This window comes from Triplophysa rosa, linkage group LG7, assembly GCF_024868665.1.
Source record: "Triplophysa rosa linkage group LG7, Trosa_1v2, whole genome shotgun sequence".
NCBI lineage: Eukaryota > Metazoa > Chordata > Actinopteri > Cypriniformes > Nemacheilidae > Triplophysa > Triplophysa rosa.
The window spans coordinates 7,379,536-7,405,802 of NC_079896.1; the positions used below are offsets into that span (position 1 = coordinate 7,379,536).

At 38.1% G+C, this 26,267-nt stretch overlaps 6 protein-coding genes across 7 annotated transcripts; 5 read left to right on the forward strand and 1 right to left on the reverse strand.

The window, feature by feature from the left end:
• Window positions 1–811: 811 nt before the first annotated feature.
• Window positions 812–11,307, forward strand: sfi1 (SFI1 centrin binding protein). The gene is given in 31 exon segments (XM_057337507.1): window positions 812–1,180; window positions 1,277–1,348; window positions 1,458–1,568; window positions 1,737–1,831; window positions 1,956–2,073; window positions 2,262–2,364; window positions 2,434–2,590; window positions 2,673–2,834; window positions 2,946–3,016; window positions 3,104–3,196; window positions 3,285–3,382; window positions 3,511–3,577; window positions 3,756–3,886; window positions 3,962–4,043; window positions 4,258–4,436; window positions 4,519–4,594; window positions 4,697–4,792; window positions 5,412–5,488; window positions 5,566–5,668; window positions 5,827–5,923; window positions 6,063–6,223; window positions 6,318–6,392; window positions 6,643–6,717; window positions 8,260–8,436; window positions 8,525–8,754; window positions 8,891–8,986; window positions 9,082–9,319; window positions 9,569–9,626; window positions 9,733–9,886; window positions 10,325–10,427; window positions 10,852–11,307. Coding segments are annotated over 31 exon segments (3,624 nt in total). The 5' UTR covers window positions 812–1,034; the 3' UTR covers window positions 10,975–11,307.
• Window positions 11,308–11,424: 117 nt separating this feature from the next.
• Window positions 11,425–17,075, forward strand: sxph (saxiphilin). Its single transcript, XM_057337508.1, has 17 exons — window positions 11,425–11,667; window positions 12,227–12,390; window positions 12,471–12,570; window positions 12,770–12,949; window positions 13,239–13,401; window positions 13,504–13,568; window positions 13,652–13,809; window positions 13,919–14,105; window positions 14,185–14,333; window positions 14,550–14,640; window positions 15,032–15,079; window positions 15,158–15,340; window positions 15,417–15,564; window positions 15,686–15,768; window positions 15,851–16,035; window positions 16,179–16,365; window positions 16,490–17,075. Exons 1-17 carry the CDS (start codon window positions 11,616–11,618, stop codon window positions 16,531–16,533), a joined length of 2,187 nt encoding a protein of 728 aa, XP_057193491.1. The 5' UTR covers window positions 11,425–11,615; the 3' UTR covers window positions 16,534–17,075.
• An 84-nt stretch (window positions 17,076–17,159) lies between these two features.
• On the forward strand, window positions 17,160–19,643 carry sirt4 (sirtuin 4). The gene is made up of 4 exons (XM_057337512.1): window positions 17,160–17,336; window positions 17,990–18,474; window positions 18,577–18,871; window positions 18,956–19,643. Exons 2-4 carry the CDS (start codon window positions 17,990–17,992, stop codon window positions 19,106–19,108), a joined length of 933 nt encoding a protein of 310 aa, XP_057193495.1. The 5' UTR covers window positions 17,160–17,336; the 3' UTR covers window positions 19,109–19,643.
• Window positions 19,644–19,752: 109 nt separating this feature from the next.
• Window positions 19,753–20,683, reverse strand: lg7h1orf74 (linkage group 7 C1orf74 homolog). The gene has a single exon (XM_057337513.1). It carries the CDS (start codon window positions 20,681–20,683, stop codon window positions 19,865–19,867), a length of 819 nt encoding a protein of 272 aa, XP_057193496.1. The 3' UTR covers window positions 19,753–19,864.
• Window positions 20,684–21,086: 403 nt separating this feature from the next.
• On the forward strand, window positions 21,087–24,597 carry rft1 (RFT1 homolog). The gene is made up of 13 exons (XM_057337509.1): window positions 21,087–21,200; window positions 21,286–21,371; window positions 21,461–21,580; window positions 21,946–22,135; window positions 22,240–22,341; window positions 22,435–22,569; window positions 22,650–22,728; window positions 22,840–22,890; window positions 22,974–23,104; window positions 23,185–23,329; window positions 23,525–23,630; window positions 23,763–24,012; window positions 24,100–24,597. Exons 1-13 carry the CDS (start codon window positions 21,138–21,140, stop codon window positions 24,262–24,264), a joined length of 1,623 nt encoding a protein of 540 aa, XP_057193492.1. The 5' UTR covers window positions 21,087–21,137; the 3' UTR covers window positions 24,265–24,597.
• Window positions 24,598–24,719: 122 nt separating this feature from the next.
• Window positions 24,720–26,236, forward strand: mustn1a (musculoskeletal, embryonic nuclear protein 1a). Of its 2 annotated transcripts, none has more exons than XM_057337515.1 (3): window positions 24,720–25,207; window positions 25,282–25,408; window positions 25,891–26,236. In XM_057337515.1, the coding sequence occupies exons 1-3, from the start codon at window positions 25,199–25,201 to the stop codon at window positions 25,977–25,979; spliced, it is 225 nt and encodes a 74-aa protein (XP_057193498.1). In that variant the 5' UTR covers window positions 24,720–25,198; the 3' UTR covers window positions 25,980–26,236. The 2 variants fall into 2 exon arrangements, with proteins under 2 accessions (XP_057193498.1, XP_057193497.1); XM_057337514.1 differs by having other exon boundaries at window positions 25,279–25,408; window positions 25,891–26,008.
• Window positions 26,237–26,267: the final 31 nt, after the last annotated feature.

The window sequence follows — 26,267 nt, forward strand, 5'->3', positions numbered from 1 at the left end:
AGTTTTTTAATGGATTACACAACATGTTTGTGTTGTGTCAAATCAAGTAGTCTGTCATATAAAAATAGTATTAAGACGACAAAACATAATTGTTGTTTATTTTTAATTATTGCTGTTTTTAAATTATAATTTTATATTGAGTATTGAATAAAAAACAGGTAATAAATACATAATGATAATTTAATATAAAAAACAAGAGCAATCTACTGTGACAGGATGTTACAATGCATAGATGTCATTATTTCAAGCCATGGTATGCTGCAGAGTCTTGGCAGAAGTGAAGAAAACTGGATAGAAGTAATAAAGGGAAGGGAGGGATGGGGTTTTTCATCATTGCTCCATCTGGTGCAGATGCTTTTGGAAAGAACACATCAACACCTAGCTGACTTTACTACGTTATTTGCAAAATAGTACAGAAAGTGGCACAAAATGTATTGTCAAGGTAATAGTGATTATATGTCTCTAAAGACTTCCAAGGTTATCTGGAAACTTTCACACTAGGGACTTCTTAGACCCAACACACTTATCTAGATGTGGACTGTGGTGACTGAGGCATGAGGCTGAATGAAAAACTATTGTTTTATGTACGTCAAAGTCATGAACATAACCAAAACATGCAGTTTCAGCTCAGTTACTGGTAGAGATAACAGGATTTCACAATTTAATTCAGTTTATTGACTTATCTAAACCTAACTCAGTAATCACTGATATAAACGCATTACTGCAAAGTGGGATCAAGGGGCACTACACATGATTACAGTATATTTTTGACAAGGTCTTTTATTATGACAGGATGTACCGGAAGTATGTATATGCAACTCAGAAGAGCGGCAGTTATGGTTTGTTGTTCGTTGTCCGTTGTCATTCAGGTAAAACAGAGATGACATTTATAATTAGCTACTTTGACCGCGTTAAATAACATCAACAAATCCCCGAACGTTAATTAAATGACTTTACATTAACCAGTTAACTCAGGCACCTTTTGTAAACCTTCGGTGAGGGATTGAAGGAAGGTTGTGCGTGATTTTTCAAAGATGCACACGGCAAGAGCAAAGGGTGCAAAAAAGTTGTCCTGTGGTGTTGAGAAAAACCTGTCACGTAAAACACCGACACGCAAAAACACCTACCGGGTAGGATATACTTGGAACCGGGGAGGCAGACTTAAAGAACTGAGGATAAGGTAACGTTATACACAATTATTTTCTTATTGCCAACATCCTTCTGTATTTGTATTTTGTGAAAGTCATTCAAAGTGAATGTTGCTTTGGATTGTAAGGCACCTGGCTCGAAAGTTCCTTCACCTGTGGATACAAAAGACGTTTGGACGAATAACAACATCCCAAGCCAGGTAGCGGAATACACATATAGTGACCTATGTAGTTCGTATGCCCTACTACTGCAATACTGTCTTTTAATGTTACTCCAAAATATTTCAAAGAAAAAATCTATTTATTCAGATCTCAGTACCGTAAGGTGGTCTTAAAAAAGACTTTAGGAGCTTGGAAAGATGAGTGGTGGCAAGCAAGAAGGGAATGGACACTCAACATAAGAGCTGACTGTCATTATATGTAAGTCTGACCAGATACACATTTTGCTTATCTTATAGATTTTCACCATTGCTGTAAAGCAAACATTTTTGTCAGAAAAGCAAAACTCCAACTAAGCCTTGCTTTTATTAGCTAGGACCTCAGTGAGGAACTCATGAATTCTTCCTCTTATTTTGCCTGCTCATGAAGGTATATGCTATACAGCAAAACATTTCAGGCCTGGCAGAAACATGTGGCTGTGCAGAGAGAAGAAAAAAAGAAACTGCAGCTCGCGATCAACTTTGGTATGTGGACTGTTATTCTTCTAATATTTTTGTACCTACACAGTAGATACAGATTGTATTTAAAATTCAAATAAATTCAAAGCAATGATTCACATGAACTTGAAAACTGTGTACTGTACTGCAGAGAAGAGACACAAACTGTGTCATGTGTTGAATGGCTGGGAGATGTATGTGGACATGTGTCGCATGAAACACAAGATGCAAGAGACAGCAGAACGGCACAAAAGACTTGCTGTACTGAAGTGAGCTTTTCCTTAATGCAACCTTAATAGCTAATATACACTATTATTGTCATTAGATAGTTATGTATGTGATAAATATATTAACTGCATTCTTGGATGTGTAAAAACAGAAAATAGTGTCATGCATGCAAGATAGCAATAATGTGAAATTATTTTTCTTTGTGTGTGCATATATGTTGGTTATTAAGGTGGGTTTGGATGGGTTGGCATGCTGCCCTACAGCACAGGGATGTGGAGTACCATCAAGAAGATCTCGCCTTACAACACTGGGCTCACACTGTACAAAGCAGAGTGAGTATGAGTGTGCATGTGCATGTAACATCTAGCTTGAATAACATCAAACATTGCTGTTCTTCACAGGCATGGGAGCACTGGAGAGAGAGGATAACACATGCATGTGTTCTGAAGGAAAAAGAGTCCAAAGCTCATCGTCACTATTGCCATCGGTTGCAAAAACATGCCCTGCATGGATGGATTAGACACATACAGAACAGGCAGGATAAGAACAAGAGAACAGGTACCATTCATTAGTTTAGTCTGGCTGTCTCTTGAATTCAGTTTATGATGAATAGGAATGTATATTGTTTGCTGTGATGCAGCGGTTGCTCAGGATGCATGGCATGTCTCAGTGCTGGAGAAGTATTGGTGTGTGTGGCACAAGGTTTTGCAATCCAGGCATGCTGAGAAGGACAGAGACCAGAGAGCAGACAAACTGGCACAGCACGGATCCCAGCGTCTGGTGTTCGCACACTGGAAACAATGTATCTTTGCTTGCACAGATTTCTATATCACATTACTACTTTAGTTTGCATTTAAACACAAAAAAAGTGAACTTTATCAACTATACAATGTTTTCCTGAGTTGACACATAGATGTCAGTCTGTGCTCACAAAAGGCTAAGAAGGAAAAGGTTGCCATGCAATACCGTCATCTCAGTCTTTTGGTTAGTGGTAAACTTTGTTAAAAGCATTATCATGTTTTTGTTGTTTGTATTGTGCATGATTATGATCATCTTTGTGCTTCATTTCAGCGTTTGGGGTTGAAAGGCTTGGCCCTAAATGTCACGCAGAGTAAAACTCGCCGCATCAACAAAAATATTAGTGTCCAGCATCATCATCACATTGTAAGAGCATGACAATGTACTTTCAGAATTGATCATTTTATTCAAACTAAGCTGCAAAATGATCTTTAAAACATGCCTTAAACTGTAGTTGCTGGTGAGATGTTGGAAAGCGTGGCAGCTGCGTCTGGATCAGGCTGAAGACCAAAGCTTACAGCCCCAGATGAGCATTGCACAAACTCGTCACAAGTTAGTCAATGCATAGTTTGAGTTATATATGTAATATAGGGAAAACCATATATACTACATATTCGTTTACTAGCAAACATGTATTTGTGTAAGATACAGTTTGTTTTACAGTAGTAAATATTTAACAGGATCTCTGTGTTGAGAGTTTGCCTTCATCATTGGAAAGATCAGCTTACGCAGCATAAACAGATGCAGGTAGCGTCAGACTTTACTAATCTAAATCAAATATTTTATCATTACACTATCTTAGCTAAATCCTATATAAGCATATTTTTCTTTTATACAAACTAATTGTTTTCTATCATTAATGGTTAAAATCATTTTGAAGAATTCCATCATGATTTTTGATCTCTTTGTGTATGAATTTGGATAGGATTTGGAATCACGTGCTGACGCCTGCTTTGCCAGACGTGCGCTCCCACAATGTGTAAACTCTTGGATGGAGTTTACAGCACAACGGGCAGAGAAACGACAGAGAAAAGACGCTGCCAAAAAACATTACAAGTGAGTATCTGTGATTGTAATATTTAGGTAGTTTCTGTGTGTGCTGTATTGAAAATCTAAACATTTTCTATATAGGCAACAGACTTGTGGTTCTGCATTTTACACCTGGTGGAGAAACTTGGAGCTACAGAGAGATCACAGACTAGCCGAAAGAACTGTAAACTTGCCCTGCATATACATATATCTTTCACTTATCTTTTTTTGCATATACATATATATTTATGTCACGTACATAACCACACACAGTATAGCATATAAGGAAATGCTTTGTACAACACTATTCCAGCAACACTCTTTATTTGTCATCACAAAATCTCAAAAGATGTTTGTGCATTGTATCACTTTCTCAGCAGTTTGTATGTTTCTTATAGGCTATATTGCATGCCGAGCACACGTGTGTTTCTCACGCCTGGTCTAAGTGGTCCGACAGAGCTGTACAGCGCAGAGAAGTGAGATCCAAACATGAAGCAGCCGATTCGCTTTACACGCAAACTCTGCTACGCAAGGCTCTGAAACAATGGAGAGATGTTGTCACAACCATACAGATCAGGTGTGCCTAAAATTAAGCTTTGCTAAATTATATAGATCAACCTAAATCTGAAGTTTTGTTCAATCTGTATTTTTTCTACCAGTCAGAGACATTTCGAGCAGGCAGAGGGTCATGATAAACAACAGTGTCTCAGGAGAGCCATGACAGACTGGCATCAGGTACGAGTAAAGCTGAACTCAGAAAACAGCCGAAAGAAGAACATTGTGCAGTTGTTATGAAATAATGAGTCTAAGATCAACATGAGCTTGTTTTTGTGACAGTATGTAGATCACAGAAGAGAGAAGAGAAAAAGATTTGCACAAATGGAGGAACATTATCAAAGCAGACTGCTCAGACATACTCTAGAAGCTTGGAAGGTATGGAAACAAAATTACGAAAACTCAAAAATCCACAGACTACAGTATGTTAAAGGTGCAGTTTGTAACAATTTTGCGGTAAAATATCCAAAAACCACCAAGCTAGTGTTATATATTTTGTTCAGCTGAGTACTTACAATATCTCAAATGTTTCCAACTACTTGTAAATCGTGAGAAAATCGCCATTCTAAACATTGATACGGGGCTGTGCAGTTGCCTGTCAATGGCGTCATATCCGCGTTCCCCTTGACAACAGTGTCATGGACAAATGCTGAAGTAGTGTCTTGTGTCTAGCAAGCCACTTGCTTGTTTCGAGCAGTCACTTATTTATGGACCACAATTATTCGCAACAATTATAAAACTTTACCTAATCTAACATGATTTCTTGTTCCCGTCTGATTAATGGCCATCAGCGGTGGAGTTGAAGACAACAGATCCCATCATTCCACGCTCCTTCACAGCATCATCAAGCTATGGCATTGTTGTTGTTTTGATTGACGGTTTTTACAAACTGCACCTTTAACAAGATTATGACAATAAGATGACAAAATATAAAGATGCATACATGAATTAAGTATCAAAAGTAAATAATGTTAAAGTTTTGCGTGCATGTGTACAGCGGTGTCATTTGCAGACTCAGTTGATCAAATAAGATGTGGAATGCTGCTACAAGGAACATCAGCAGAACCTGCTCAGGTATTTTGTCATTCTTTCAATGTGTTTGATTTGATAGATTTACAAACTCTTATTTAATTTTTTTGTGCGATTTGCAGAAAAATGTTCTGTGTGTGGAAAACAAACGTGTCACATTTGATGGAGGAGAAAAAGAAGGAAATCAAAGTGCAGTGCTTCTATCAAAACCACCTTTTGTCACAGGTGCATATATCAAGATTATTACTTATATCAGACAATTATTTATACAATGTTATGACAGTGCCATAGTGTACTCAAATACTTTTTTAAATATTTATTTTTGTAATAGATTAGATTTTTTGGTGTGATATGAAGTGTGTGATGTCATTTTTTATTCATAGGTGTTTCTGGCATGGCGACAGAGAACAGTAACTGCAATTCTGCACCATCACCAACGGGAGGAAGCGCTGAGACAAGCACAGACACATCTGAATAAATGTACTCGTTGTTATATAAATCTCATTGTTTGTTGTATGTTTACTAAAACTATAAATTGGATACCTGTATGTCGAGGAAAGATCTGTACTACGGATATGATTGATGAAATGCAGTGTCAGTATTGTTTGTGCTCTGTTAGTGCGCACACAAGTGGTTTTGAGGAGATGGAGAGAACGTAGCAGGGAGGTGAAGAACGAGAGATTGGTGAATGAGAGGGCAAGAAGACACTACAGCAGAACGCTGGGTAAAAGAGTCCTGAGCACATGGAGGATTTATATTCACCATCACAAAAACTATCAGGTACGATTCCAGCTCTCCATGTCTAGATACAGTACATTTTATTATAGTCCTTTTTTATTTTGACATCATATAAATATGTATGTTTGTGTGTCAGGTCATGAAAGACAGAAGCTTTGAGATTCACAGATTGAGGATTTGTCAGCGCTTTTTTATCTCCTGGAGGACACAGGTAAGAAGGGTTGAATAGTTCAAATAATCTCATTTTTTCTAATTTTTTGGGTGCTGCTATTGGGGAAGAAATTACATACTGTTAGTTTAAAAGTTAAAATTCTAGCTGTGTTTATGATATGAAAGCTCTTTTATATGGCCTTACTTATTTCGAATGAGCTCAAGCTGTTGTCATTTTTAAGGCTGGATGATTGATTTTTGTCTTTCTTTGAAGTGTAATTTGTGTCTGAATGTGAATGTTTGACACACAGCTGCAGAGCAGAAGAAGAGAGGCGGAGCTAACCGAGACCTCGCTTTGGCATTGGTCTCTTAACCTGCAGGGCAAGGTCAGATTACAGCATTATATCATGTCAGAGATAATTCAGATGGCATGTACTTGCATTGTCTTAAAGGGGTCATATGGCGCGAATACGTGTTTTTCTGTGTCTTTGGTGTGTAAGTTGCCCATGCATGTACAGTATTAGATACGTAAAATTGCAAAAATTAAAGTGTTGGAGTCAGAACAAGAGATGCATTCTATCTAAAAGCGAATGCTCTCCCAGACCTGCCTGAAACGCCTGGTGTAACCACACCCCCACAAATCTACGTCAGTTCGTGGTATGATTTGACTAAGACCGCCCAAATGTATACGCAAGTAAGGTGAATACCTGTCAGTACAATTGCTCTGGAACCTGATGTTCCAAATATGGTAAGAGACGTTACATTTCTGTCACACGCTTGCAGTATTCGACCAATCACTACTCACTGGTTAACTGGCCAATCATAGCACACCTCGCTTTTCAGAGCAAGTTCGAGTTCATTTTATTTGTATAGCACCTTACTACAGCCACTAGACTGACCAAAGTGCTTAACAGACAAGGCATCGAACATAACGCGCACACTAAAAATAGGAATAAAATAATTAAAACCTAAAAACCCAGACCCATACCCATAGTCACAGATCTGATCTCTAAGGGGAGAGAGTTCCATAGACGGGGCCCGGTCTCGGCAAACGCGCGCTCCCCTCTTTTTTTAGCCTCGCCTGGGGAACGACCAGTAGAGCTTGGGTGCCAGACCGCAGGCATCTAGAAGGGGTGTAACTATGGAGTAGTTGGGCAAGGTAAACTGGTGCAAGATTATTCGAGGATTTGTAAACGAATAGGAGAAGTTTAAAGTCGATTCTCTGATGGACAGGCAGCCAATGTAAGGCTCTAAGATTAGGGGTGATGTGCTCAAATTTGTTACATCCGACAAGAAGCCTGGCAGCAGCATTTTGAACAAGCTGCAGGCGAGCTAGCTGGGATTTAGAGATACCACAATAAAGGGAATTGCAGTAATCTAGCCGAGATGTCACAAAAGCATGAACGGCCATTTCTAAAGCTTTGGGGTTAAGGAAGTTTTTGATCTTCGACAAGAGGCATAGCTGGTGGAAGGTTGAGCCAATAACGGCAGAAATCTGTTTATCAAATTTTAAATGCTGGTCGATAAGGGTGCCAAGGTTTCGTACCTGAGATGATCTAAGTGAGGAGAAGCATTCTAACTCTGGACAATTCGTTGAATAGTTAACATTTGGGCCAAATACAATAACCTCAGTCTTATCTTTATGTAAGATTCAAAAGAACAAGGGCGACTGGATTCCCAGCGTCAGTAGCGAGGTATATATCGTTTCAGAGAGCGATGAGCTTTGTTAAAAATCTGCGCGTTTCAGAGAGGCGGGGCAAAGAGGAGATACAAACATGCTCGGTATGTGGAAAATACAGCGTTTTTGAACCTTAAATCGTGTATAGTATACACATTGCATTACATCTAAAACAAACGATAATATTCGTTTTAGCCATGTCATATGACCCCTTTAAATGATGTGATCATGTTGGTCTGTATGTTTTTAGGTGTTTTGCGCGTGGCGGCTCTGGATCGCAGACCGCCACAGGAAGCAAAAGCGATTGGCAGAGGCAGCTCAGTTTTACAGAGATGAACTGTTGAGAGAGGGTGCCACACACATCCTCACACACACGGCACACATGAGCGCTTTCTCAACAAATATGGCCCTGCACAGCTTTGAACAGGTTCGGTCTGTGTGCTGTTTGTCATTTTTGATAGTTTTATAAGTAAGTTAAAAAACATTTAATCATCACAACTGCATGCAAAATATAGAGTTGTCGGAGGATACAGGAAGTGGTAAGGCGGTGTGCCATACGATGGAAGCAGAAGGCGCTGTGTAAGCCTACCGAAAGTAAAACTATAGTGTCCAAAGACAGCCACCCCAAGAAGAGTGTGTCTTTCTTTCTGCCTGAGAAGTCGGACCAAACCCCTAGTCCCGCCCCCTGCCCAATCAGGACCCAAGCAGCAGAGGAGAACCGAAAGGATTCAATCATCAACCAGCTGTGAGTGAAGGCCATTCTTATTGCATCATCACTTCATATTAAAGGGGGTAAAAACTGTTGTGTGTGATACAATTAATATTGTTTAATTATTGATTTTGTCCAAATATATGAAAAAAATCTCCTGTCGCGTCTACAGGTTGTTGGTTCGAGCAGCTAGACTCCAACCAAGGAGACCAGATGATCTTCTGCAGTCCCCAGCCAAACTTCTGCTACAGCACTCCAAGATCAACAGGTATAGTACACTTACACACTTCTTTATTCATTCGAACATACCTGTTTTTTAAAAATGTTCAAATAGTAATAAACTTTTTTTCTGTGGTGCTCCAGTAGTCAGAGGACATCTGTAGGAGTGATTGAGTTTGCCTCAGTCTCTTCAAAGAATCCTCCTTTTCTCACTTCATTAATCTCAGTCCCTTTTACCCATAATCCACTGGAGTCCTCTACATCAGCACTAAACCCTAAAATCATGCCCCTCAAAACTGATCCTCCTGGATATATTGTCACTACCAGCCATGACATACTGCTGCCTCCTTCTTCATTTACTGTCAGGAAAATACATGGCAAGGTAATCTGTAAAGCTTCAAGAATAATTATTCATAGTGCAAAAATACCCAATAAAATAAGTGTTTTAATGTAAATTCTATTATATGAAAGAAATCCCAATTACAATGTCAAGGGAAATAAGCAACAATAAGTTATGAGATTTAAGAGACCATTTTACTTCAAATGTTCTTAAAAGTGTTTTCTTCCTCATTAGGATAAACAAATCATTTTAAGATTGATATACTGTATATTATAATCTATTTTCTTACAGAAAACAAGTTTAAGCAATATGGAACCTTCACTAGGTTCTGGATTTTTGCCTCCAAAAGGTAAATAAACAAAACATACATTCTTTTATAATATGAAGTGAGTAGTAGTTTTTTCTGTTGTTCAGTAAAATATTGAGAATCCTCATTGTTGTCTCCCTGGTTGTAGGTGTATATAAGAGAGCACCCGAGGAAGAGGAGAGCGAGGAAGACGAGGCTTTGGATTTAGAAATAGACTCGGAGCAAACTGAAAACCTCACTAAAGAGCTGTTAGATATTAGAATGGAAATGCAAAGATATCAACAAGACAGAAAACAGCTACAGTAAGTGTGAACAAATGTACAATATTAAGAATTATTGTTCACTTTCTAAATTTGGGTATTATTCCTCAAGATTTATAGTCTGATTTCTTCCAAAATATGTTTAAATTATATGCAAATGCGTGAAGACTCATCTCCTATATTTAGAACTGTAAGTTTGGAAAATTGTATTTTTTGTATTGTAATACTCAGTGTTTTTGCATTAGATAAATGTGAATAGACACTCCAGCAGTGTTTGTCTGGTGAATCAATTAAAGAGGGTAATTATCCTATAAAAAGAAACACTTAAGAAATCCTGGATTTTAATCTTGTGAATATTTCTGTCTGCTTCAGTTAAGGGTGAAAATATTTCTGTCTGTGCTTCAGTGGTAAATATGAACAAAAGGAATTTTTATCGTTGACATTTTGTGATTCGCCAAAATACTGTGTGTGTGTCTTTAGTGCATGGCGTCAGCTCCAGAAGGTCTTGAGTAACTGGCTCCAAACAACAGGCATTGAGGGAGAACCCGAGGAAAGAGAAAACATATTACAGGAATTAAATGAGGTATCAGTCTTTCTCTCACACACTTATCAGTACAGGTACATGAAGTGGGAGGATCGAGATTCTTTTGGCTGCTCTTTTGTACACCGGTGGTTCACATTTAACACGCATATTTTGGTAGAAACAACGTAAACATAAATCTAATACTCAAAACCATCTGTGAGGGGTTTTCAGACGATTGCATAACCCCCTACTCCACATAGTTTTACGATGTGTAATATTGAAAATTGTATAATGTAAATATTGTAAATTCTTGATATTTAATCCTTTATTATGTTAGTGACTTCATTAGAGTTTACTTTTCAATTTTAAGCTTGTCATCACTGCCTCAGAGGTCTAATGACTCATGCTTGGGTGTAATGTGTATGCAGGACCATTACTTTCCTGATTTCATTTATTTCTGTGTTTTATATCATGCTTTTTGCAGCTTGAGAAGCGCATTTCTTCTCTGTCTGTGAAACTAAACAAGCAGAAGCCCACCATGATCTGCCATGCTGCAAGAGTTGACACCATCAAGATTCAACTACTACCGTCGAAGGTTAACACATAGACATGGTGAAATATACCTCCAGTATGTCATCCAACACACAGTCCCAAGTGTGTGACAGAAATACAAAACTTCTCAACTTTTTTATGTTGTTTAGATGCACATTCAATGGCAACTATATCCAAGAACAACTTTTTATTTTTTATTGTACTTCGGGGATCTTTTTGGGGGAAACTTGTGGTATTTATTTGTTCTATAATCAGGTGTTTTTTATTTTGTTTAAGCTGTTGTAAAATATGTTCCTTTTTTAATAAATCATAAAAATAAAATTGAACTGAATAATGTTGAAGTGTTAGATCTTGGAAGCTTTATTTGGAATTATAATATTTTATTTATAGTAAACAGGAGGTCATTCCACACAGCATACGCACTCTGGAAATGCCCTGAAAACGGCAGGCAAGGAAAATCTTCCACGTGACACGAGAGAGTTCCACACTAATATTTTCCACATGCGCGCATTTATAAGCACTCTTTGCTTTGAAAACACTCTCTTACCCAATGCACGTTTTTCAAACTGGTGCAAATTTTGACACTGAGGTCTTCAGTAGGCGACATGTCCGCTCCATTGGCGATTTCACGGCTCGTTGAAACTCGTATCCTCTTCTGACTCTTACACTTTTCCAGCAGAGATTATTAAAACTACGATGAAGAAAGCATGTGTTGTCATATTACTGTTGTGCTCTATCACCTGCTTGGGTAAGTGTGATTTGTCATGAACATAAAAAGAAATTAGTTTGGTTATTTACGTTTTGGATGTTTTAATTATATTTGATTAGGTGCATCTCAATTAAATCATACTGAAAACGTTGCTCTGGGTTTCTTTTTATGTGCGTGTGGTGGTGGCGGTAAAATTAACGTTTTCCAGAAAACAAATGCACGGGAAAACCAAGCTACTTTTGTTTTATATTGTTTATATTGGGTATTTTAGATCGTTATTTTAATTCCATGCGCACGACTGTTATCTTGGGCAGGTAATTTTACCTTTCGGAGAGTTTTTATTATGCCTCATGGCTAACGCTTTTATTTATATATGTAATGAAAGTATAAAACTATTTTTTAAAAGCTGTATATATTTTTATAAAAAAGGGGGATTTTTTTCTGTGACGTGATGTAGCCTAGTGAATCCATTTTCTGTGAAGCTATTGGCTAGTAAAAAACTAGGTGCGTTTTGACTGACTGAATTTTTCAATTGGCCCGTAATATGTAAAGTATTATAAGACTATAAAGTATTTTGTAAGTGCATTCGTGCGTTTAGGAAAGAAGATGCGCTGGTGTACTGTATCAGAGCCGGAGCAGAGGAAATGCGCGGAGCTCGCCAAAGCGCTGGCCAGCGTCCTTCCACCTGCAGCTCTCGCCGCCTTTGGGCGTCTCTCATGTGTTAAAGCTTATGGTACATCTGACTGCATTAATAAGATACGGGTGCGTAAACCTTATTTTTTTGACTGAAAAAAAGAACTCGTTTTATTAGTTTTCAAGAATTGCTTTTCCTCTCCTGTCAGGATAATAAAGCTGATCTGGTGAATCTGGATGCTGGAGAGGTTTATTCTGCAGTGAAACAGTTTGGTCTCACAACAGTTGCAAAGGAAATCTACAAAGATGGTATTGTGCCATGACCTAATTAATCTGTTTCTAGGTTTATATTGAATTATAAATCCGTATTAGGTAGCTAAATGTTCTTCAAAGTGAATTTGCAATATTGTGTGCAATGTTTGCTTAGGGCATAATTTGACTAATATGTTGTTTTTTACTCCATCTCTCTATTTCTCTTTCTCGGAATCATTCTTGTTTTATTTCTCAGGTGGTTGTATTCTTGCAGTGGCTGTGGTGCGGAACGATAGTACACTAGAGATGCGCACTTTAAAGGGCAGTAGGAGCTGTCACAGTGGAGCACGCTGGACTGCGGGCTGGAGTCTGCCTTTAGGACATCTGCTCTCTCGCAACCTTCTGCCTTGGGGAGAGGATGAGCCTCTTAGTCAGGGTAACCCAGCCTATCACGACTAGACATTAAGGAACAATCCAGAAAACTGTAGATTGTTTAAATATATTTTTCAATCACTTAAAGGGAAATTCTTTCATCATTTGCCCACCCTCATGTCATTCCAAACCTGCATGAGTTTCTTTCTTCTGCAGAACACAAAATAATACATTTTAACCGAACAACATTGGCACCCTTTGACTTTCATTGTATGGACACAAAAGTACTGAGACAAAAAAAGAAAATGGGTTGTGAAAGCCGTTTTAGGCATAGATTTTTACTGTTTTGTCAGCGGTTAGTGGTTTCTTCAATGCCAGCTGTGTGCCCGGTGCATCTGCAATGGCAGCCAGTCTCTGTTCCTTGTGCCAGGGTCAAAGATCATATATCCGTCAGAAGAATTTCCATTGTGAGACCTCTCACAGCGAGCCATTCTATCACAACCAAGGGGCACTCAGGTTAGAATACATACCTAATATAATATTATACAATACATATACTGTATATAAGCTTGGAGAATCTTGATTGGACACTTTTATTATCTCTCATTTCTGTATCAGATGTCTGCAGTCAGGGGCAGGAGACGTTGCCTTTGTGGACCATACAGCTCTAGACAGCATAGGTGGTAAGCGCAATTTTTGTATTATTTTATAATATAAGATCCAACTTATTTCTATGCCCTCAGTTTCCTTCCTCTTTCCTCAACAGAAAGCGAGAAAGACGAGTTCAGACTGTTGTGTACGGATGGTACACGCGCCCCCTTAAGTAGTTACAGTAAGTGTAATCTGGGACGAGGCCCTGTAGGGGGTGTGATCACACGTATGAACAACCGCAAAATTGCTCGGAAGTTCTTGTTAGCTGCCCAGGTATGATTGCATGAAGATCTTTCCGAAAGTCTGTGAAATTGAAGCCCACATTTGGCCCAAACCTGAAACCTCTCACTTCCTTTCTTTTTTTTTGTACTATTTCTTACAGGTGGCATTTGGCTGGAGGGGAAAGGAACGCCAGAGGTTCCAATTATTTGAATCAGCAACTTATGGTGGAAGTGACCTTCTCTTCAAAGATACGACTGATAAACTCTCTGTTTTAATGGATGACACGGACATTAGCCAGGTTCTTGGACTGGACTATGTGGCCTTGCTCAAGGGCCTTGGACATGAAGGTGAAAAATGGCTTCTCCTGTACGTAAAACTCTCAGTAATGATAAGCTTAGACTTGAATTTGTGTGTGTGTGTGGTCAGGTAGCTCGCTGGAGGACAGCGTGGTGAGGTGGTGCTGTTTAAGTCATGCCGAGCAGAAGAAGTGCGAGCAGTGGGCTCTTAGTATAAAGTCAGATCCTCTTGTGTGCGTGAAAGCCTCATCTATGAGCGACTGCATTGAGAAGATCAAGGTCCAGTAAGACCATTTTTGAAAGTTTAATACATGTGGACTACTTAATGCCATTTTCTGCAGGACAAATATATATATTTTATTAAAAATCACTTGTAATTCTTTTACCTCGCATACCATTGGCAAATGTGGTAAAAAGTAAATTCAGAGCCCTGTATGTAAGTGATTGTAATGTCTCCGTATTACCTTGAACACAATAAATTGTTTATGTTCACAGAAAGATGAGGTGGATGCTGTGTCCCTGGATGCCACTCATGCTTTCATAGCTGGAAAATGTGGCCTTGTCCCTGTTGTGACTGAATATTATGGTATGTAATATCTATTATCACATTAAAGGGATGGTTCACCTTCAAAGTAAAAATTCAGTTATTATTTATTCTTGTCATTTCAAACCTGTATGACTCTCTTTCTTCTGCAAAACACAAAAGAAGATATTTAGAAAAATGTTGGTAACAGAAAACCGTTGGTCCCCATTGACTTTTGTGTCCATACAATAGAAGTCAATGGGGGCCAACGTTTTTTCAAAATATGTTTTTTGTGTTTTGCAGAAGAAAGGAAATCACACAGGTTTAAAATGACAATGGTAAATGTATAAATGGTGACAGAATTTTCATTTTGAAGGTGAACCATTCCTTTGACACATTCTTCTGGTTTATCTTGCAAATCTCACATTTTTATGCTTGTTCATCCTAAATTTAGGAGAGAAGTGTGACCTTAGTGGAGCCGGAGACCATTATGAAAGTGATGGTAATGATGAACAAAATGACTTGTGTAAGTTATACACCGCTTTTATTATTTTTACACCAAATGTATATCTCCGAGTAGAATTGCCGCCGGTGTATGGCTTGGCAGTCGTACGTCGGACAAGCAAAAGTCTGAATTTTGGAAGCCTGGGAGGGAGACGCTCCTGCCACGGTCACATGTACAGTCCTGCAGGCTGGGTTTTACCTGTTAGACACACACTTAGCACAGAACACAACAACAGTGCCACCTGTGAACCAAATAAAGGTACTACATCTTGTTGATCTAATCATTTATCAATTACCCCTGAATGGTAATGATGAATATAGTTTTCTGTTGTTAGTGTATGCTGAGGTGTTTTGGAAAGGTTGTTTGCCAGGAGGTCAAGGCAGTCTATGTAAGGTGTGTATGGGTGGGACTGAGGAAGCCGCCACCAGACGGTGTACTGACAACCATAATGAGCGTTACTATGGCAATATGGGTGCATTAAGGTGAGGAACTGCTGTTATTTGCAAAGTTCAACTAAAAATCTTATGGAGAAAAATGTTTCACAGAAAAAAAACCTAAAAACGTAACTATGCAGGCTTTAAAGCTGTTTAAAACTTACTGTAGGTGCTTGGTTGGAGACCCCAGTGGGAAGAGCTTTGGAGATGTGGCCTTTATGGAACACCACAATCTGGAGACCAACATTAAACGTACTGGAGGATGCACAGATGTATTAATTGTATATACAGTAACACTTGTTTCTCTCATTAATGTAATAAGTTTGATTGACAGGTCTAAACAGCAGTGGCTGGGCAGCAGGGTGGCTCACCTGGGACTTTGAATTGCTTTGTGTGGATGGAAATCGTGCTCCTTTGACTGATTGGAAAACATGTAATTTAGGAGCAGTTCCTCCAAATATTGTCATGACACGTCCTGTTCTTACAGCTCGCATTTATGACCTTCTGATGAAGTCACAGGTGCGCACTTTGACATAATCGTTGAATTGATCATTCGCCTTCAGTTAACAGCATCATCTTAAACATCAGGATGGGAATGTCCTACAGGAGGGCAAATTGCCTGCAGAATTTAGATTATCCCAAAGATGCGTTTTGTTTTTTAGGAGACAATAGTAGGTCATCCAAATACTGGATTCCACCTATTTGAGTCCGAGCAGTATGGCGAGAGCGACCTTCTCTTTAAAGATGCTACAAAGTGCCTCGTTCAGACCAGTCACAAGGACTACCGTGCTATACTGGGAGAAGAGTTCTACCTACAGGCAGAGAGCATCTTTAACTGCACACACTCAAGTATAAATGAAAAGAAAGCATGCATAGCAATTATGTTACATTTATCTTACAACCAATTTTATTTTATAACTGCACATATAAATATGTTAACAGTTCTTTATTTGAACTTTCTTTCCTTTTACAGACATCTTGCAGTTTTGCAACCAAGACGTGTGCAGCATATTCTAAACACAGATGAATGGCTTGATGATGGCATTTATGACAATAGGTTGTCATCCAAAAGCATGGATCATATCCTGTATGCACAGCTCTGGAAAAAAGAGACCACTACAAATTTGACTCTAGTTAGCATTTCTATTGTGTTTTTTCCATTACAGTGCTTGTCAAATTCCAGCAAAACTACACCTTAGGTATGGCATGAAATCACCCAACAGGAATTTGAGGGACTGTATCCACTCAAAGGCTTAAAAATCAGGGTTATTTTATCAGATTTTTGAACTTCTCAAATGAATGTAAAAGCTTTAGTATTGTGGTGTTTAAAACTAATATGAACTTATTTTCTTTGCAATATTCAAGGTCTGAAAACATTGCATATTTTTTGTTATTTTGTCCATTTTTCATTTTCGGCAAATACATTTTAATAAAACTTTTTTATTTGGACTTCACAGAATTAAGCAAGAATAACTATTTGTACTCAAATACTTACCTGTTAATAGTAAATTCAGAAAAAAAAATCTTAAATTTTTTCCATGGCTTCTTTTGTATCATTCTTGTCATACAATAAAATGCTCTTTAAAGTTTTAAAGCTGCAATATCAGAGAATTGATTTTCATGTCATTAAGTGTTATAAATAGCTTAATACTGTTTATGTTCTTATTTTGGGAAAGATTTCCAACCAGAAGCGTTCACTACATTTCCCATAATCCACCTGTGTTACAACACGGAAGTTGTTATTTTGACCTCTACAATTGAGAACACAATTGTAATTTATTTTTACTAAACGTAACCTTTTGGTGTTCAGGATCATACAGGTAGGTTATAATGTCATTAGTTTTACGTCTCAGTTATGCAGTAAAATCTGTATTTAGACATAATATCCATCGCGTATTTATTATTGGTGTCTGCTTAGCATTTGAATAGTTTCACGAGTTATTCACTTTTCACCTAAATGTTTGTTTTGTTCGTAAACATCGTAAAAATTCATAAAACTTTATATTCAAGATTGTTCCTAGTCATGTTTATAACGTAATAGTTAACCTTGAGCTAATACAATTTAATTTGTGGGAAAAAAACGTGCTGGTATTATAATGACAACATTTTAGAACCTTTAAGTTCACGCGCTTTTCAGCTCGTGTTATGATGTCAGAAATAACAAAACAGTGGGTATATTGTGATTATCATTTGTATTTGGTTTTCAAATTGTTTTGAAAGGGAACATTACTGAAAATAATTACGTGAAAAAAACTGTTAATAAAGAAGTGTATTATTTTTTTATTTATTTGTCAGTTTAGCATCATGTCTGCTGAATTGTTACGTCCATATGTTTTCTGAAGATGAAAAATAATAACATAATAAAAAACAAATGCTATTTTTCTTATGCATCAAACACATCATGACATAGGTAGATGATGGCCAGTGGTATTTTGCCATTTTCACACTGTTTTTGCTGTGGATGGGTCTGTAGATGCTGTTGTCATGGCGATCCCTGCCTCCAAGTGTGGCACTAGGAAGACATGCTTCTACAATACGATCTGCAGTCCAGAGATTTGTTCCTGCAAGTGGCTCAGTTGACTCTAGCGCTTTGGAGCAGGTCCAGGCTATCGTGTCACAATCTTCCCGTCTATTTGTAATTACTGGTGCTGGACTCTCCACTGAATCTGGCATCCCAGACTATCGGTCAGAAGGTGTTGGACTGTATGCACGGACAGACAGACGGCCTATGCAACACTCAGAGTTTGTGCGCAGTGCAAAAGCAAGGCAGAGATACTGGGCGCGGAATTACGTGGGGTGGCCACAATTCTCTTCACATTTGCCTAATTCTTCTCACGTTGCCTTAAAGTACTGGGAAGATAAGGTAAAATTACACTGGCTTGTCACTCAGAATGTAGATGCCTTGCACTCGAAGGCTGGAAGTCGGAGATTAACTGAACTTCATGGATGTTCACACAGGTAAAGTAAAACAGATGTGTAACTTATTTTTAAGATGAATGGGATCAGAAATAATTGGAAGACCAGCAAAGGTTAAAAAATAGTGCGTGTATTTGCTTTTAGGGTTGTATGTTTGGGCTGTGGGCATCTGATTCAGCGAGCAGAGCTTCAAAAGCGGTTTGCTGCATTAAATCCAGGCTGGGCAGTAAGTGCCGGTGCTGTGGCTCCGGATGGAGATGTGTTTCTGGAGGATGAGCAGGTCATGAACTTCAGAGTACCTGCTTGTGACGCCTGTGGTGGTATCCTTAAACCTGAGGTGACGTTTTTTGGTGATGTAGTGAACCGGGCTACAGTTCAGTTTGTGCATAACAAGCTGGCCGAGTCTGATGCTGTGCTTGTGACTGGATCTTCTCTTCAGGTGAGTAATGCTTTTGAAGTTTCCATAGAAATTAAGTGATTCATTAAATTAATTTACTAAAAAATCAACTCTGTCCTTTTCCAGGTTTATTCAGGGTACCGTTTTCTCCTTGCAGCCAGTGAAAGAAAACTTCCAATTGCCATAGTAAATATAGGACCTACAAGAGCCGATCACCTTGCTGATGTCAAGCTGAGCGCTCGATGTGGAGAAGTCTTGCCAGCCATTCAACTCAGCTGAGAAGGGGGTATTACTTCACTGGCTCAGGAACCTTCATTCATGACCATGACGGTCAATTTCATGTTTTATCGTCTACAATATGAAACATAGTTTTGATTTGTGTCAAGGCTGCTTGAAAAATGAAACTAAAATCTACCTCAAAGTGCAAAGGTACTGCAGAATTACTTTAAAATAGGCTTTATTTTATTTTAGGCATTGTGACAAAGTAGCTGTATACTTCATGTATCTAGCTACTGTTTGAACTATGATTTATTAAAAAGCAAATCACCATGACCCTCAATAATTTTGGAACTATTGTCACAAAAATCATGAAATATTTTTATCTCAATCGCTAACGGTGGTTATGTTAAAGATTAAGCCCTATTTTAAAACACTATTTCCTAAATGCACGGTTGTTTGGTACAGTGCATTGACACATCTGAATAACGTACCTGTTAATAATATTTTGTTCTACCTAATAAACAAAATAGCAAAAAAAAGTGTGCTTATGAACGCTACATTTTTCAGGACTTTATCTTTAGTTACCATTTAGTTGCCACATTTACATTATAGTAATTTACAATTGCAATATTTTTGTTATTTTTTAGGTTGCTTTGAAAGAATAGACTTGCGAATACGGTACCACACACGAAAAAAGTGATAAAAGACGGTCAGCATCCTTTATACAAACAAGCAATGATTAGGTGACAATTTAGCAAAAATGTTTATTATAGGACTGTATTATAACTATGTATTTTATGTATGTTAAAAAACTGGTTAAAGTGTCACAGCAGGTAAAGAGACAGTTTCCCTAGAAAAGCAAAGGTCAGTCAAAACTGTCTGTTTTTTAAATCGCTCTCTCAGACACTCAATCCACCACTTCATACGACTTTCTAATTCCACCCACAGTTCCTCAGGAATACTGAATGAGTACAGACAACAGCAATGTTTGATGTCATTTATCTCCCACTTGACTTGAACTGTGCTCAGTGTCAATGGTGTCATAGACAAGCAGTTTCCAAATCCTTTGGTTTGGTCAAACCAGTAAGTGGCAGGATAACCCAACAGGATTCCAAAGAGAGTGCACAAGTTCCACTCATTATACACCTTTTCTTCCACCACAATGACTGAGGAGCTTTCATCCACTTCATTCCTGAATAACCCTAAAATAGATCTGATCATATCTTCGGTTCTTTTCTCAATACCAGTCAAGACATGTTGTTTTCTAGAGGGGGATACGTCAATAAGAAAGAGACTTTTGTTTTGAAGCAGTTCATCCAGGTGGGACTCCATTGTAGCAGGGTTAAAAATGATGATGTTGTCGTCTATGGAGAACATTCGAAGTTCGTTGGTTATAATGCCAAGATCCGGTAGTGAATTAAGGAATAGATAGACTTGCTCTGGTGATGCTGCATTACAGTCGTACAGCAGAGCATGTTTGACGCCCAGATCCACAGCCATTAGTTGAACGGTCAAATTAAGACATTTCGACGAAGATAAACGTTTCCTACCAACACACAACAACTTCTGTGCAGCAGCGACGAGAGTAGAAATCGAGGCAACCATTGTTTGTTGGATACCAAAGTAGGACAACATGGGTTATTAACTGGAGTTTTTAAAAACCTTACTGAATTGTGATTTAGAGGCGCACGTTCATATCCTCATGTAAGAAGACACTTCCTGTTTGAACGTTAAAAGTCGTGATCTAAACTATAATAATACCAGTGCTATACAAACAAACATCGATTTTGTACTTTTACAGAAATTATGAATACTTAAATATGAATTAATTAGTCTCGCTTAATCCCTCAAAGCGTTAGTTAGAAACGCCCACAATAAATACTTTTATTTTGAAACCTTTCTACAGTGAGGCGGAAGTGTACTCTATTTGACAAGCTGGCTGTACTGTATGAAAGCACAGTAGGCTACCGTGTAGGTGTAATGAAGTGGCGGTAGTAGCACTTTTTTTTTTTATCAACGCCGGCGACTGTCGGTGATTTGAACAGTGAGCTTAAGAACTAGTTAATTGAGTTTAACAAGTATATTTACCATGGGCTCAGAGGATGTACTCAAGCGTGCTTCGACACTAGCCTCTTACACTGTTCTGCTTCAGGTACTGTTACCATCACACACGTACACGTCCTCTAAATACAGCTCTGTAGTCGATATTACTATTCTTAATATACTTTCTATTGCAGGTCATATTTCGGGTGTTGACGTTTCTTTTAAACGCATTCACTTTGCGCTATGTATCTAAGGAGCTGATAGGTGTAGTAAATGTGAGGTAAGCTTACTCTTACATGACACAAAGACAAGTATTAATAGTGTGTTTTCTAAATAGGTAATTAACTGTTAAGTATGTTTTTGTTACAGGTTGATGCTGCTCTATTCTACGTTGGTGTTTCTGTCCAGTGAGGCGTTTCGGAGGGCGTGTTTAAGCGGTGAAGGGGCGGGGCGTAACTGGAGACAGGTGATCAACCTGTTATGGCTAACGTAAGTAGAAATTCTTTTGTGATGTGATCTATGAATGGATCAGTAGCATTTTTTTTGTTTGTTTGGCTGTCACATGTAGGTGTCTAAAAATTAATTTGGCATGTTTATACTAAGAGAAAGTTTAACTTTTGTTATAATTCTTTTTATTTTTTAATTTTCTTATTTTAACATCATCCTGCAGCAGGCACTGATGATGCAAATTTGCATGTATTCAGCAACTTTTCTGTATTTGGATAGGGTAGCTTTAAATAACGGTAGCTTTTTTTGCCAAAATACATCACCTGAGCTCCAGCTCTGTTATTTGAAGACGTTTAAAAGTCTGTTAATTATATGACTGTATCTCTCTGGTTTTCTCAAACTTTCAGATTCCCTCTGGGTTGTTTGTGGGGTGTGTTGTTGGTCTGTGTGTGGTGGTGGATGCTGCAGGCACCTGATCCGGTCACCGTCCCGCATTATTTTCCTGCTGTTGGATTGTTCTGCCTAGCTGCACTTACAGAGCTGCTCGCTGAACCTCTCTGGGTTCTTGCTCATGTGCACATGTTTGTTCGTTTAAAGGTGTCAAAATCTTTTCTTTTATTTTCTTATTGTATCTTATATACACTTCATGTTGAGTTGAAACATCAAATAAATGTGCTATTATGACTATTTTCATTTGACAGGTGATTGCAGAAAGCTTAGCCATGATCGCGAAGTGTCTTATTACCGTTGTGATGGTGGTCTCAGCACCTCAGTGGGGGCTTTATATCTTCTCTGCAGCCCAGGTGTGTGTTTGCATATTTGCACATTGAACATACGCAAAGTCTATAGTACCTTTCTATATGTAATCTTAATTTTGTGTGTTTTTGATTCGAAAGTGTGTTTATGCAGGGTTTTTGCTCCTTTGTTACGTGCTGTACTTTGTCCATTTCCTTGGCTCGGAGGAAGCGGAGAGTAAATTGTTCCCTTTTTGCCACATCAAAGACCTGCTGCCATCGAGGGTGGACCATGAGGTGAGATTAGACCATTTATCTGTTCAAGGCAGCCGTAGACATGATTGTTTCAGTCAAACTAAGTTGTTTGTTTTTTTTAGCCACTGCTTAACTGGAAGTTGACTACACTAACATGGAGCTTTTTCAAACAATCCTTCCTCAAACAGATTCTTACAGAAGGTCTGTGTAACTCATATTTATTTAGATATTTAGACATGCGGCATACACAAACTCTTTTCTATTACATTTTCTTGGAGCATTTTTGATAAATGGTTTGTTTTGATTTTGTAGGAGAGCGTTATGTGATGACGTTTTTGAATGTTCTTAACTTTGGAGACCAGGGTTAGTTTCAGACACCTTAATTATACACCCAATGCACAAACAATTTACTCGTTTCAAACTTTTTTCCTGGTATTATTTTACAGGGGTTTATGATATAATAAATAATCTTGGTTCGATGGTGGCACGATTTCTTTTCCTGCCTATCGAAGAGAGTTTTTACGTTTTCTTCGCTAAGGTCCTGGAGCGTGGTCGAAGCGTAAGCTATCAAAAACAAGTCAGTATCCATTAACATTTCTAACTGTAGTAAATGCAGCCAGTCAGATGTATGATTGTGAAATTTTGATTGGTCCACAGGAGGACGTTTCTATGGCAGCTGAGGTACTGGAATGTCTTTTGAAGCTGGTGCTTTTGATTGGCCTGATCATCGCAGTGTTTGGTTATGCATATTCCCATCTAGCACTGGACATCTATGGTGGAGAGCTTCTAAGCAGTGGATCGGGTAAAACACAACTGGCAATCATTTTTCTGTTGAAATACCTCATTGGCATTTTTTCCCGACCAATGGCAGATGAGAGAAAATGTTTAGAAATGGTAGTGGCTAAGAAATTACACAGTTCAGCTTTGAACTTTTCAAATAATATAATGGCACAATTTTATTTATGTCTGCAATGTTATTTGCATTAATATTTTTCAGGGCCAACTCTCCTACAATTTTATAGCTGCTATGTTTTGCTGTTAGCCATTAACGGAGTAACCGAGTGTTTTGCTTTTGCTGCCATGAGCAAGGAAGAAGTTGACAGGTAAACAAAACAATACAATTCAATTACAATATTTTTAATTGTAATATAATTGTTTGAGAACAATAATTGAGTGCTTTTTAGAATTATAAACATACATGTTTTAACATTTACTCTTTAACATTGTCTCTTTAGATACAATTTAGTGATGCTGGGCCTGTCTGCATCCTTCCTGCTGCTTTCTTATTGGCTAACCTGGATGTTGGGCGGCGTTGGCTTCATTTTAGCAAATTGCTGTAACATGGCTTTACGAATAACTCACAGCGTTATTTATATACATCGGTATTTCCTGCAAAGTGACTACACACCCCTGTGGGGGCTCCGCCCACATTCGGCTGTCATAGTTGTACTTGGGATGAGCTACGCCCTCACAGCCTTTTCAGAGGTATTGTAGCAAATGACTTTTTAAATTTGAACGTGGATTAATGTTGTGTGATCAACACATTTATTTTTTAACCTCTTCGCCTTTCAGAGAATATTCTGCTGTGATGGTGGCTGGTTGCCCAGGCTGGTTCATGTTGCAGTGGGGGCAGTTTGTCTCCTGGGTGTGGTCATCACAGTGTTTCTAACAGAAACGAGACTTGTGCAGTTCATCAGAACTCAATTGTTACCCAAATACAGCAAGAAACGCACATAAGCTGTATTGATTTTGAAAACGATTGACACTAACATGTCATGGACCAAATATTGCCTTACTGAACATGGGCAAGTGCTATTTAATATTGTATGAAGAAAATGTAAACAATCAGTATGTTTTCATATGTAGTTTGGAATCTTTACTTCAAGATCAAATTAGGTCTTGCGTTTGCCTCCTTGGGATATACACATTTTAAAAGGCAGTGCTTACGGTTTAAAAGTTATGTCGAATGTATGTAATGTTTATATGTAAAACAGATGTCAACGGTGCTGGTTACCATTTGAATTTAAGACAATATTGTAAAATATTATCTAGTATTGTCATGCCTAGATTCAAATAAAAGAGCTTTTGTTAAAAAAATTATTTATTATTTTTTTGTGTTTATTTCACATTATAGACACAAATTTTGACATAGGCCTAACTCTTTGAAATGTTGTGCTGAGTTTACAAACCAGTGAAAGATTACACAGATGTATCCATGGCTGGATATGTAGTCATTTCAAAGCATCTCTCCTTGCAAAAGATGTCATTCCAAAGGAATACGGAAGACAGACAAATAAACATCAAACAGTTACACAAATACACAAACACGTCCACTCATTTAGATGCATTTACAAGTATGTGCACAGATAATGTTTTGACACAAACCATACGCCGCTGTTAGCATTTCTGAGCAGCTGGAACCAATTGTATTGAAGATGTCATCCTTTAATAATGGCTTCATATCCCTGAAAGAACAGTGACTCAAATTAAATGGGAGGAGTACCAGTATGACTCATTCTTTGGCCAAAAGAAATATGGCCCACTTGGGACAGGACTTTGCAAGGGAAGGGTGTGTGTGTGTGTGTGTGTGTGTGTGTATAAATGCATATGCGACGAGAAACAGAGGAAGAAACTTCAGCAGAGCTTTGGAACTTCACAACTTAAGTGCACAATGTCTCAGGTAAGAGAAACAAGACTGAGAACCTGAGAAGAGAAATGTTCTGTTTGTTGATATTTCTGTGCTTCTTTCAGCAGGAAGCAGGAGATGCAGGGACGATGAAGAGGCCTGAAGTAAAAGAGGAGGAACTGATTGGTGCGAGGGATAAACTTGCCTCTGGGACAGAGGTGAAGAGCAAAACCTTTGAAGTGATGCAGGAATGTGGTAAGTCAAGCAGTAAATGCTAGCAACGAATACATTTAAAAAGTCATTTAAACAGTCAAACAATGAATCCAAGCTTGTTTGTTTTTTCCTTGACCAGAAAGAAATTCTGTGTGTATACATGTGTGCGGTTTTATGATGTTTCCACTCCATATATAGTAGAGAAGTCCGAACTCACTTGGTGAAGGGAGTTTATGTAGAGTTCCCTCTGGTAGTCAAACCTTTTATCATTTTTCTTACCTTTTTAATATTATCTCATATAAATAGTATTTTTTTAAATCTAGTTAAGTTGTTTGCTAAACTATCATAATTAAAAATTTCAAAGACTTTACAATCATGTCTCCTTGAAAGCATGGCAAATAACACACGAAAGACCATCAATAATTTAAGTTTGTAATTTTTTAGTCCATTTAAACATGTACTTGCTAAAAACTGATCACAATAAAATACCCCAAAATGCTATTTGTTACTGTTTTTGTTGTCAGAACGAGCTGGGAAAGTCGCTCCATCAGTGTTCAGCAAAGTTCGCTCTGGATCTGAGACGGTTTTTAACACAACCAGCAAGAGAAAGTGACATCATACGACCATATACTCAATTCTGTTTTAGTAAATTATCAAACTGAAATTATGTGATGTGCATTTCGTAAATATAAAAATGCATTGAGATTTTGTGATGTCAGATTTTGTTCGAACACCGTGCACTTCACAATAATAAAACAGTTTTTTCTGAACTTAAAGCCTGATCATCACTATGCACATATGAAATGACTTGTACTTTTGTATTTGATGTGGATGACATCAATAATGATATGAAATGCAGATTCCAGTCATATCAGCAATCATACCCTAGAATAGTGTTTTA